At 33.1% G+C, this 14,035-nt stretch overlaps 1 protein-coding gene across 5 annotated transcripts in view; it reads right to left on the bottom strand.

Annotated features, from left to right (window-relative positions):
* Ndae1 (Na[+]-driven anion exchanger 1) overlaps positions 1 to 14,035 on the bottom strand; it is a 338,918-nt gene that overhangs the window by 14,482 nt on the left and 310,401 nt on the right. For all 5 annotated transcript variants that reach the window (XM_089252552.1, XM_089252555.1, XM_089252556.1 and 2 more), the window contains 2 exons: positions 13,368 to 13,544; positions 10,279 to 10,422 (listed from right to left, as the gene is read on the bottom strand). In XM_089252552.1, coding sequence (XP_089108678.1) covers positions 10,279 to 10,422; positions 13,368 to 13,544 — 321 coding nt within the window. The remainder of the gene's footprint in view (positions 1 to 10,278; positions 10,423 to 13,367; positions 13,545 to 14,035) is intronic.

Here is a 14,035-nt window from a genome sequence, read left to right as displayed (position 1 = left end):
TATTCGCCAAGATGTTCAAAACAGAGGAAAGTTAAGAAAAAAACAGTATTAAATACGAATAAACCATTTTACCTGCATTTAACACCATTTTTGGAATTTGAATACCTCAGCAAATATTGCACTTAAAAACGTGGATTTTTTTTTGTTGGCATCAGGGAAGATAGGGTGACACCTTCGTAATTGGGTTCTTGAGCACTGTATGTCCATATAAAAAGTTAATGTTTTTATTTTGATAACTACACAACCTTTTGCAACATGAATGGCGTATCTGAGTACTAAGGTTTTTTGGATACTTTCCTCTAATTGGAAGTATCTAGGATCAATGGTTCATCAGTAAAATACCATACACCCTGTTACTTATGCACCCAGTATAGTATCTGTATTAGATTAGCTCCATGTGACAAGAGAAAAAAACTAATTTTGACAATTTTTTGTCAAATTTTGAAGAAAAATATTACAGCATTGTGACTACAATATGATTCGTATCTTGTGTGAACAAAACAAACAATCGTCACTATAACGAGAGCTGTAGCCCCATCTTGCCACATCCGCAGTTAGGATACGGCCTCTCCCAAATCGGACTAGTCCGATAGTACAATTCTTTAAAAACACAAAATAATTTATATTAAAATGGGATAATATATGATGGAAGCATAATAATGAATGTCATAGATTTAAAAAGGTTTAACCGTTTAAAGGCCGAACTATGAACAAAATCACTCATTGTTTTGAAATTTGTAATTTGAGGTCCTTTTGCATGCCTATCCATAGATCAACTTTGAAATTTGAAGAAAAAAAATTTTTTTTGTTTTTCACGATGTTCCATTTATGGAACATTGGCATTTGGGGGAGGTGAAAGCGGCAACTGGTATCGCCTATATTCTCACGATTATTTATTTCTTGAGTACAGTTCTCACAAAATTTTCTATTTTGCACTACAATTTCAAATTCGCAACACATACCAATTTTTTTAGCATAAAAATGAGTGAAGAAAATTCAAATTTTTCTATAATGTCCATGATAAAAGAAGAAAACATCTTTGATGGACCCGTTTGTCACATTGGTAGCATTTATATATAGAATATTTTGGACACCAATATAATGGATGGCCAATATAATGGCCATCAGATGACCTGACCTTTTTTTTCAGTTGACAATGTGGACCTGGATGAAAAATTAACCCCTCCTTCTTTCGTAGAAGGTTCATTGTCACTCCTCTTCGGAATTCCAAATCAAAATAAAAGATCTGCTTCAAAACAACTCTGAATGAATTATCCCAATGTGCTATAATGGTCATATGGCAAATCTTTTCAAATGAAATCTAGAGCTGAGGTTTTTGATCTGATTCTAGAAAGAATATTTTTTATCCCATGCGTTGTTTTTTTCCGGATTGCTTAAAACTGAGTTTTCTTGAAACCTTCACATGAGTGTTGCAATTTTCTGCCCTACATTTTTTTAAAAACGCATTACGGGAATTTCTAATATCTCATCCTCGATGTTGAAAAATATATATCTAGCATTCCACATGCATCAGTTGGAACTGTTGTCACTAGATCATTTGCAACAATAACATCATCCGTGATGTTCCCATTTTCATTAGCAAGTAATAGGCATATATATGAGAGTTATAAATACCCTACTAATTATATATATATCTAAATGTTTCTAAATATCCTACAGCTTCTTCTAATGTGAGATATCTTCCGGACATGGTTACATACAGCTGAACATAAAAAGACTATCTACGATTACAGATCACGGTTTGATTAGTCTGCGGTTCACAAAAACATGTATTTCCAAGAATGCAAGAATAAAAAGTACTCAACCAATATAAACGATTCACCCCCTAGAAAGCACATTCCTCTGCTTCATATTACCCAGAATTCACCCCCATACGCATGTCGAATGATGACACAACCCTGAGGTTCGAACGGGAAAATCGAAGCAGTGTACTACACATTAGATATCCCTAGAATCCAGCTCTCTTAAAGGCCAATGTTCCATAAATTGAACATGCCTATTTGAACGTGCGTAGCTCTTCAATGTTTAACAGTACAAAGAAACTAATTGATTTACTTTGATTGATGTATTAAGTAGTAGAAACACAAAATAATTTTCAATTTACTTCAAAATTGAAATTTTGGCGAATTTTAATCGAAATGGGAAAAAAATACCCAAAAAATGTCAAATTTCAAAATTCTGTCAAAAAAGATTAAATTAACAAGAAGTTTCCGAATTTATTTCAAAAAATACTTTGAATTTTTCTTTATATATGAGAAAAAACTGGAAATATTTGAATCAATTTTTATCTGATATTTTTGCAAATAAAAACTATGTTCCGTTTATGGAACATTGGCCTTTAAACGGTTAAGTATTAAAGTAATTTGAGACATCGATATTCAAATTCCTTTGGTCGTTAGGGTTATTTTATATACATACTTTTATTATACAAGGGGAAATTATTATTTGGCTGTAAAAGAGGGGTGTGCATTGTGAGAGGGGTTTTACTGCATATATAAATGCATGCACACCTATTTCTAAATTTACACAGCGTACTGTGTAATCATTATTTGACATTAACATAGCAATTGACTTTAATTCTAAATCAGTATCTCTTGTAGTGGGCCTTATCAACCCTCTGGGGATTGCTGGAATGGAATAATGGGACTGCAGTAGTAGTTATGGTACCATGCAAGATCTTTTAGAGAAATTATATCATTCTCCACTTTTTCACAGAGAGAATAGTATTGAATACAAAGTAGAGATAGATTTTAGAGAGTAAATCAGGTCTCTGCTCAGAAGATCTTATTGAGCTCACCTAAGAGCACTGGATTTTTTAAAGGGGGGGGGGGTGGAAAAAAGGGCAGCGAGATTGATGAATTTGTATATTGTTCTACGATGCCTGGGAAACAGTATTTTACCTCCTTTGGGCACTTATCTGAGATGAAGAGTTTTTTTTCCCAAGTTCTTGTTAGAATATTATATTGATGGACAAGCAATTTATTTATTTCTGTTTATGGTATCTGGCAACACATTATTAGTCAAGTATTTAGTTTCAGAATTTTGGCAACAGTACAAAAAACATGGCTGGTCAAATCTGAACAGCAACAGATGTTGTCTCACTTTAAGTGTTTAAATCTCTATTAAATATGTGTGTCTGTCTTCAATTGAATATTCTGGTTATAAGTACTTACAATCACACACATCATTAGTAATAAGGATATATCAACAGATCAAAAGTAATAAGAGTTCTTTCCAGAGTAAGAATCTGCAGATAGCCGTAGTGTACCAGTGCAATAGAGGGAGAGTGCTGGTAAAACTTTTTTGTCGTCGAAAACTGACCTGTATGTAAGATGAGTTCCCAACATAGGAACAGATTTTTGAACAAAACTCTGCTTATACCACAGTATACAGTTAAATCCTCTTAACTGACACCCCTCAGATGCACTCACACCTCTTTTTATGGCAAAAAATTATAATTTCTCTTTCTAGAATAGAGACATGCATTTTTCGAACCCCTGATTAAGTCACTCCTCTTTTACGGACTAATTTTTTTGCATAATATAAATGGGCAACTGTCTTCATGAAGAGATATCGATGCTTCAGGAAACGGAAATTCATCTCTGCCCTCACTGGGACTTGAACCCTGGTGTCTCTGCTGGACGAGTGCTCTACCAAATTAAGCTGGAACTGTTTAAGCTGAATTGCTTTTCCATTCCTGAAAAATCCATATCTTCATGCAGCTGTTTTCCGTATATATTGTATTAAAGAGGGAGAATGATGTCTTTCAAAATATTTTTTTTGTCCTGTCTGTGTCTGCAAAAGAGGAATTTCACTGCATATAGAATTTATATTTGAGAAAACATGTGGAATTTATATTATTTAATCTCCTACTCTTTTATGAAAGTTTTAATATCAAAGTTGTTTATTTGTAATATCGAAATTAGTAAATACCATGGGAGTAAATACAGTGTATAACAAGTTTCCTCAACATCTTGATATTTCACATGAATGTAGTACTGATTTTAGAAGGGTCTTATCATAATTATTAGGGTAAAGATTTTTATGCCCTAAATACTTCTAACAAATGCTCTATAAAATGCATTTATGCCCTTGAAAAACTAAATATGCACTATAAAGTGAAAAAAATATGTCCCCAAAAATGTTTTTCATTCCCATCTCAAATAACATTACTTTTAGCAAAATATGATAATGAGAAGTGTTGATGCACTTTAGACTATTTTAAACCATTACTTATTATATGAACAAAAATTCTTCATTTAAACTTCAACCACTAAGAGCATCAGAAAATCAATAACATAGCTTTCATTTTTTTTACAGTTAATGTACCAAACACACAGAAAGTTCTTACTTTCTAAAAAAATTATTTATAAGAGAAAAAAAAATGAAACAAACTTAAATATACAAATTTATGAATTTAATACTAAAATACTAGTATTTTGTTTGGAAACCACATCTATACATTATATATATAGGGTGTTCTGTTAATGGACTGACAAACTCAGAAGGTTGTTAATAGACATCAAGGGGAACAAAAATTACGATAGAACATGGTGTCACAAACCATGTTGAGAGGGTAAAAAGCGCATGCAGGTTTCAACGTCACGCTGAAATGACAAAAAGTACAATAATAACTACAAAAAGATTTATTTGATCAATTATTGCAAGAGTTGTTGGAAGTGGTGGCCGCTGAAGTCATTGCACAGTCTACAATGACGTAAAAACGATTCCCGGACGTGAAGATACCAGGTATGCTTTTGATGTCATCCGCAGTGCGTGATCTTACCTTGGAGCATGCGTTTTGCAATGCAGCTTACATCAGATATGGTGAGCATACCCATGAACACAATGAATGATCAACTGACATCCACCTTTTGTCTCCTCAGGACTGAGAGCCTGCATGCATATTTTTCACTATATTTTCACCCTCTCAACATGATTTACGACATCATGTTCCATTGCAATTTTTGTTCCTCTTGATGCCTACTAACAACCCTCTGAGTTTGTCAGTCCATTAACAGAACACCCTGTATATGTAAAATTAATTTCCTGTTTGTGTATGTACATGTTCTCTTAATACAGATCTACAATTCCGGGCCGATCCCAGAAAAATTTTGTATTACCATTTATAACAGAAGAACTCGAATAAATGATAGGTTTGTCTGAGTTATGCAAATGTCTAAAATGGTGGAAATATTGTTCAGCAATAATAGTTCCTAGGCTTCTACGATGATTTTTGGAATCTTTACTTTGTTTACAGCGGTTTCTAAAGGTGTTTTCTTTTTGCGGGGGGGGGGGGGTATCTTTTTACAATGATTTGTCAGTTATTGAATGCTCTAATTATTCTTGAAAAAACTCTGGCAGTATTGATGCTGGCACTCAAAAATAAAACCGAAAAAAGACAAATTCAACTTATTTTTTTTAGGATTTGGAACAAAATTTATTCCATCAATGCAGTTACAATGCACAACAAAAATCATATGCAGATTCTCAAAAACTAATGATTTTTCTATTATCTGTCAACAAAGATTTAAACATTGAAAGGCTCTTTTCTACTTCAACTGACACTGCGCTGGAGCATACTTGAAAAAAATTATGTTACTAGTTCAACATCTACAGAAATTTCATCCAGAGAAAAGTTTTTCCTGATAGTACACGTCAGCAATTATACACAATTTTTTGTATCCCTAGTTTTTTTTTCAAAACTTCTCAATTTTTCTTTTGCACAGCAGTTTTCACTTTCCCAATCACTGTATTCAGGCAATTTACAACTTCTCTCATTCAATCAATTTGCTTGACTAGTTGAACACTTGACTTATCTTAAGTAATTGTCAGAAATAAACTAAAATTTGACCTGAAGTAGAAAAATTTACCTGCAATTTCAGGATCAGCAAGCAATTTTGATTGAGGTTGCTTCATTGTTATTAAATGATTCTTTGATCTCCCTCACAATGGAGAAAAGTTGTCACAGTAATACTTACATACTTCAATCCAAGTTCTCCATCAAGGGGTTAGTGCACCAACCTCTTGGTGAATATAGAGAGGCTGCCATTCGAAATCACCAATAAATATTAGGTCCCGGTCTAATTAGCCTTTGTGTGCAGAAAATAACTGGTGTGATAGAACTGCTGACAACCCTGGACTGATGAAAAGCAACTTACTTCCGTTACAACATGGTAAACTCTTGAAGCGTTTACACGATCTTGGAATTGGGGGCAACTTGCTGAATTGGATAGAATCATGGTTAAGAGATAGGTCGCAACGAGTTAAGGTGAACGGGGAATCCTCTGGTTGGACAGGCGTCACAAGTGGAGTTCCTCAAGGAAGTGTTCTTGGCCCCATACTTTTTTCACTTTTTGTCAATAAACTTGATCAGGGTATCGATGGGATTGTTAGCAAATTCGCAGATGACGTGAAGCTAATAGGGGGTAATCGGGAATCAAAGCGATAGGGAGTTGATGCAGACCAACTTAAACATGATTGCAGCATGGGCAAATGAATGGAGCATGACGTTTAGCACTGATAAGTGCATGGTTGCTCATTTTGGTTCCAAAAACCCATGGTTCTCTTACGAGTTGAATGGTGTCACTATACCGGATGCAACTAGGGTCACCGAATTATGAATTCTCATTGACAAGCGACTTAGGTTTTCCGAACATTGTTCAGCGGTGGTCAAAAAAGCGAATAGAATGCCTGGTCTCATTTTCAAAAAGGTCTGTTCGCGTCCTCCTAAAGTAATTCTTCCGCTTTTTCGAGGCTTAGTTCATCTGGGACTGGAGTATGCTGTAAGGTTTTGGAGACCATACCTACAAAGGGACATAGACTTGGTTGAAGGGATGCAGAGAAGAGCTATGCGCGTCCTTATTGGCACACAGGGTTTGAGTTATGAACAGACACTTCATTTTTTGAATATGTTTACATTGGATGAACGCAGGTGTTAAGGAGATATGATAGATGCATTGACAATTTTCAACGGGATGTATAGGATGGACCATTTGATACGCCTTCAATCAACTGTCTTTACAAGGAGACACGAGCGCCGGTTGGTAAGGGGTAATTTTAGGTTACGGTGTGTGTCACAGGGAATTGTTTTCTAATAGGGTTGTTAATAAATGGAATAGCTTACCCCCGGAGGTAGTAAATTGTAACACAATTGAGACGTTTAAAAAGAAATATGATAAATATGTTGGGGTAAATCGAGAAGCTATCCATACTTAGAATAAGACAACCATAAATACATTATGGGCATTGTATAGTATTTTATCATGTGTATATATTGTTTATAATTTTTGTTAATTGCATTTTTAATTGGGTTGCTGTATTTTTGAAATACATGACATCCATATTTGTTATGGGCATCTTTTCCTCACAGTTGTATTTGTACCTCAAAAGAGGCAGGGTTACTGTGGTGCAACAAAAATGTTCAAATGGTCAGTTTCTGTGAAGTCCTTTGCTTCACTTCAGGCATGTTGAAAATTAAATTTCATAATAACACATGAATCATTCACAATCAATACAAAAATTTGCAGTTACTATAAGGATAACTTCCAAAGAATTTAAAAATACTAAGGCCCTTTCATCAAGACCTGCTTAAACTTGATCAGATGCAGTAATGGTAACCTCATTCAGCAAAATTTCCCTTTCGAGTAATTTTTCCCCACAAATTCAGAATTAATATAATGGTACGTACTGGTAAAAGTATCAAGAGAAGTATTTAGCTTTAGAAAAACATTGCACAAAATTTAAAAAAAAATTTTAAATAATTCTATTGTTTGGAAAAACTTTCAAAATTTCCCACATGGACCAATTTTAGCTAATTTTTCCCATAAATATTAAAAATTTCTCACCAGTAACCATCACCGATTCAGATGCTTTATCTATTTAAAGCCATGGACTAGTGTCCCAGGAGGGCTAGGATTTTTATGCTTAAAAAATGCAATGTTTCTTGATTGGTTGAAAACCTGAATTTCAGGTTTGTCAACTGAAATACCTGAATTTCAGGTTTGTCAACTGAAATACCTGAATTTCAGGTTTGTCAACTGAAATACCTGAATTTCAGGTTTGTCAACTGAAATACCTGAATTTCAGGTTTTTTGACCAATCAGCCACGACGTTTCATTTCAAGTGCATAAAAATCCTCCTTCTAAATGATACAATCTACATCCACTGCGCTTGCACATGATTTCCAAAAAGGTTGCTAAGATTATTAGTTGGCGCTCATATTTGTTGTTCAGTGCAAAATAGGAAGAAAAAAATGTACTTTTTATCAAAGATTGTAAAATACACAAAATATGCCTTAAAATTTTAAAAATATATTCTATCCCGTAAAAATGGCGAAATATGCAAAAAAATAAAAATATACAAAGACAGAAATCTGAGCTCTAGTAATTATATCGCAAATATTTTATTCTCACCTTTGTGTGAAATTTTTAGTATTTTATGTAAATTTTTTATATTTTTATTACTGCAAGCTGTAATTGGTTTTTAGCCTCTTGTTTTGTTTTTCAAATAAATATTGAGTTTGATTACATTACCAACACGTTTTCTATGTTCCCACCCTGCCCTTAAAGTGGTCGCGAGTAATTTATCCAGGGACTCCAGGAGTTTTTAGAAAATAACAAAGGCGTCAAAAATGTTCAGATTTTCAAGAAGTTGATTTCAGAAAAACTCCAGGGGGAGAAACCATTTATTAACATTGGTGAACAGAAGTCAAGAATGTTTTTCAAATCTTCAATATTGGAGAATTTTGAAGATCATAAGTTTCCCTTCAATACACTGACTTACTGTGCAAATAATACAGTAGAGTCTCTATTTAATGAGGTTGTCTATTTAACAAAATTTTCTACAGAACCTTGAGTTTGAACATTTACATGTTATTTACTTTCCATATTATGAAAAAGATAATTTCTATGTAACAAAGTTTTCAGACTAAATTGGTTTTTTGCAACGATTGATAACTTTTTATTTGTCGAATTTCCAACAAAATTAACCAAATCTTTCCTGTTAGTCAACTTGCACAAAATTTCTAAGAGTGTTTTTTTGGATAAAGTGAAACTTGTAGATAAATATAACTTTAAAGTATAGAATAGCAGAAAGCAGTATGTCAATTTTAAAAAATCATTCTGCAATCCTTCAGCATGAAATCAGTAGTACGAGTGCGAACAGAAAAAGATTTAAACAATGAAGACATCAATACTGCTGTATTGAAATGAAAAAGGTCAATTTGATAGAATAATGTGCCTCTCCTGTTCAATAATTATTGATTTAATTAATTTTATGATTAATTCAATTATAATAGAATAAAAACCTATTGATTTTGCAAAGGGCTGTGTGTGCTCTGTTTGCTAGTGTTGGGAAACAGAGTAGAATTGTTTTTTTTTTTTAATTTTTTCCCCAGGTATTTTTAGTAATTTTTGTTGTTTTGCTTAGGGTCTAATTTTTGTAGTGTTAGTAATAAGATAGCTAGTTAATTTATTTAGTTGTCCAATACTGATAAGTATAGTCCTATTTTGTATTTTAATACTTTTAGCTGTTGCATTCTTACAAAGGCCATAGCGAGGGGGGACTTGGGGGTCTGGTCCCCCTGAAATGTGAGAAAATGGCCAAAAAAGGAAAAAAGATGGACAAATCTATTGTTCCATCACTTTGGTTCCCCCCAAAATGAAAGTGGTCTCCCCACCCGAACAAAATTTATGGCGACAGGCCTGTGTTTGTGTGATGGTTCTTACTTATATATATCTTCTTCATATATCAGTATATTGAGCATTTTATTTTTCTTTATTTTCTCTCATCTGTTACATGCATTTTGTATTGTAATGTCTCTTATTGTAATTTTCCGTCAACATTTCCCATTCTCCTATTTTTTAAGTGTTTAAGTTGCTTATTATATAGTTTTTAGCAATAGTGTTAGTAGGCCTTGACCAGCATTGTGTAGGGCTTATAATGGGAGGTTTAATGGTCTAAGGGGATAGCAGCCTAGTAGTTTCAAGAGTAAAGATTGTTTAGAGAGGGCAACGCTGGAACTCAAGAACTTGCTAAGTTATAATATGTTAATATCAAATCTGATAATAAAATTGTTGATTAATCATACAAAAGTTATATCCCACAAAGGGTATTGAGTAAATATCTTTCTCAAAAAAAAAAAATTCTCAACTTTATAAACCTAAAATGCAAAACTATTAATCACTGAAAAATATTTTGGTTTATCAGTAAATAGCTGTTTATTTTCCATAGTTAAATGTTATAAAGACAACTTACTTGCATTTCTTCTTCTTCCAACTTTTTTTTCTCCTCTTCTCTACATCTCTTGGCTGATTCAGGCATGACATCATCAAGAATTTTTAATTCTCTTTGTGTGAACACGAAGTCCAATAATTTCCTGACTCCAATCATGACCACAAGCTAGGTAATAAAAATTATCAAGCTCATTTTACCTTCATGCAGCATCTATATTTCACACACAAACTAATAAAATATTCATTACATCAGGCTGGGATTACATTATATAAGTGTTGATAAATGTGAAGAAAGCTAACATTATAATGCTGATAATGTTTTATGATAAATGTAAGAAAATTTATCAAACTTTACTGAGATGATCGATAATTATACATAATTACCAATTTATCACAACTTAGGCCTATATACTGGGTGCATAGGTAACAGGACGTATGGCATTTTACTGACAAACCGTTGATCCTAGAGGTATACTATGAATTAGAGAAAATGTCCAAATGCGGATAAATCCTTTTACTTGCACATTTAATGCTGTTTTTCTTTCCCAACTTCCCTTCATTCTTTGAATATCTCAGTGAATATTGCACTTAGAAAACGATTTTTTTTGTTAGCATCAGGAGAGGCAGAACAATAACTCTCTAATTGGGTTTTTGAGCACAGGGTGTCCATATAAAAAGTTAACATTTTTATTTTAATAACTAGGCAACCCCTTGTAACATGAATGACATATCTAAGTACTACACGTTATTTGGATACTTTTTACTGATTGGAAGTATGCCTCTAGGATCAACAATTTGCCAGTATAATGCCCTACGCCCCGTTACCTATGCACCCTGTATGTTTTAAATTGTTTCATTTCGATGCAGGAAAGGACCAGTGAGATTTTGTCACAATTTAACAATTTATAGTGGACACTATTCGAGGAAATGAAACAATGAATGTTTTGGTAATGGATCCAAATGTATACCGAAAATTTTGTGTGCTGACAGGGGTGTTCATTAATAGATGAAATAACTTGATGACTTAAGCCCTATTCCAAAAGATTTAACCCTTTGTCTGCACAAATATAGTCAGCCTTAATACCTTTCTGAATGTGCAAGGTTTAAAAAAATATTCCCTAGTACCCGTTCTAGGCTGGGATTACACTATAAAAGTTTGATAAAAAATCTTTTCCAAAACTTGAAAAAAACCAATAAACCTATTGGTTACTTTTGCTGGAATGCAACCAATACACTTATTGGTTGAATTTTTCAAGTTTTATAAGAGAACTTTTATAGTATAATCCCGACCTTAGAGTGAACAGATCATTTTCCCAAATTTCTTTGATCAATATTTTTTTTTTTACCTATACTCACTTGAATTTGGTGCCCCTCCTAGAGAGACTGACTGTGCAACTACATGGGAGCAAGAGCCATTCCTGGAAGCAATACTGTACTGGCAGAATAGTAAGCTTAGCATCAGGTAAAATAGAAACAGTGTTCTATTCACCTTGATCAATTTTGTACGCTATACTATTGTGCCACACTGTTTTTTTGCCATTTAATGTTTAGATTAGCAGCTGTTTGTAATGTTTAGATTTAATAAATTGGCCTATTATATATAAGCTGCTTTCCATAAGTTCACAGATTATATTTCAAAGCTAAATAATGAATATAATTTTCCCAACTGTATTACTAAGGGTTAATTACCTGTCTTGACATGATGCTTAAAAGTAAACCACATGACTCCCATCTAGCGTAACTTAGCTTCTCTGAAACCAACAAAATATTAAGAACCACATCTTAAGAAAATCCCTTGCAAAAAGGTCTCCCCAATTAATTCCTGGATAATTTGAATATCTGAGAATTATGACCCTCTTATGCTCATATATATGTTATGGCCAAAGACTGAAATCAGCCAGTTGACCAGGCCAATAAGTTTTGTGGAATTTTAAACATTGGCCAAAAGTGTGGCTATAGCTCTCATATCAATATCAATCCCCTAAGATATTGATATTACAATTTCTTTGATTATTACAGTTGCCATAGCTAATCAATTATAAATGGCCATAATTATCACAAAATAATACGCGAACTTTATGAATGAACAGTGTGGCCAAACTCCAAAATTCAGACATTGGCCCCATACAGGAAATTTCATCACTAAGCTTGAAGATGGATCATGTAATTTAGGGAACCAAATTACATGATCCTTCACTTCTACTACAGCCTGTCAAACAATCCATGGGCCAAAGTTATTAGTTATTTTACAGATTGTGTGTGTACATTCTATATACAGTAAAACCTCCCATATCTGAAACAGAAAAATAATTTGTTACATGTGCATTTCTAAAGAGACTGGGGTTAAGAGGGTGGTGATCTTGCGTGCAGTTGAACAAGTCCTTCCATTATGTTATAACAGTAAAAAATACTTGGTATGGTACCAAGTCATGTCACCATGATCAGTGGTGTCTTGTGCCCCCCTTTATATATCCACCCACAGTCCCACCTTCAATAAATTAAAAATTTGGAGTAATTATTTCAATGATATCTGAAGATTACTAAATAGTATAATTTCTCTTATTTTTGAATACCAAAAAGTAAATGAAATTAATGGTTCGTTGAACATTTTTATCCCCAATAAGTAGGCTGATCATACTTCCTTAAAAAATTGAGATCACAAATACAGGAAATTACCAATTATTGTGAAAAATGCTTCCAAAAGTGAGCAAAGTTGCTAATCATTGCTAAAATCACTGAAAGATCAATCATTGGAAAATGAAACACTGCTGCAAATTGCAGTGCATTAAAATGAATTCCATGAAATCAAACTTTTAATATGACAAATACGAGAGATCAATATTCAATCATAATTACAGTACAATTTATAAAATTGGAAAATAATTTTGATACTTGATTTCAATAAAGAATAAAAACATACGCTTTGTTGAAAATGCTAGAAAAATATTTTTTAAAAGGACATTTAAAAAAAAATTGGGATCACCAAAATTATGTGAAAATACAAAAATGTGCTGAGAAATATGAATCATGTGTGGTCACCCTGCCAATAACAATTATATCAAGTGTATCAGAGACACTCATGATCGGCAGTGAAAAAATTTCATGACTTACCATCAAAGGAAATCCAATAGAGGTTGCTTTATATGACTTGATGGTCCATAATATAACTAGACATAAAAACTGTATACCCGTAAATAGATGAACTCGTAGCGTTGGTACTGTACGTAAAAACATATAATCAGGCTGATATTTTTGGGGCATGAAGACTATGAGAATTCTATCGAAGAACTAAAGAACAAGAAAAATATTCTTTGAATTAAAAAACTTAATATGAAATTAAACTTGTACAAGTATATACTTTTTATATATTTTTTATGACCTGCTGTAGTAAGGGTCAATGTACTACAGGCCCCCCTCATAGTAAAGGTCATTGCTCCGTGGACCCCTCCCCTGTAGGGTAGCCTCAAAAGGGTGATTTTGACTCCACACTCACAAAATCTAGAAAGTATAATTTTTTTTATAATTTGCATAATCATTGAAAATTGAATAAATTATAATTTCATACAATGCAAAATGTGTCATTCATGAAATGGTAATAAAGGAAAATGATCTCATTGCCCTTCTACAAATTACTAGCCGACTATAGGTTGAAAAACAGAGAGATAGATGCAACCAAGCAAAGATATATCTAATTTATGTGTATACATGAAAAACTTTTACAGTATAATTTTATTTATATAGAGTAAAGATGTCTCACTCCACTTGTTTATACAAGATAT

Source organism: Pholcus phalangioides, unplaced genomic scaffold, assembly GCF_987345545.1.
Source record: "Pholcus phalangioides strain wild (caught in Gottingen) unplaced genomic scaffold, Ppha-v1.0 ptg000029l_1, whole genome shotgun sequence".
Classification (NCBI taxonomy): domain Eukaryota; kingdom Metazoa; phylum Arthropoda; class Arachnida; order Araneae; family Pholcidae; genus Pholcus; species Pholcus phalangioides.
The sequence above is the reverse complement of the archived record's forward strand: the minus strand, read 5'-3'. Positions and strand labels throughout refer to the sequence as shown.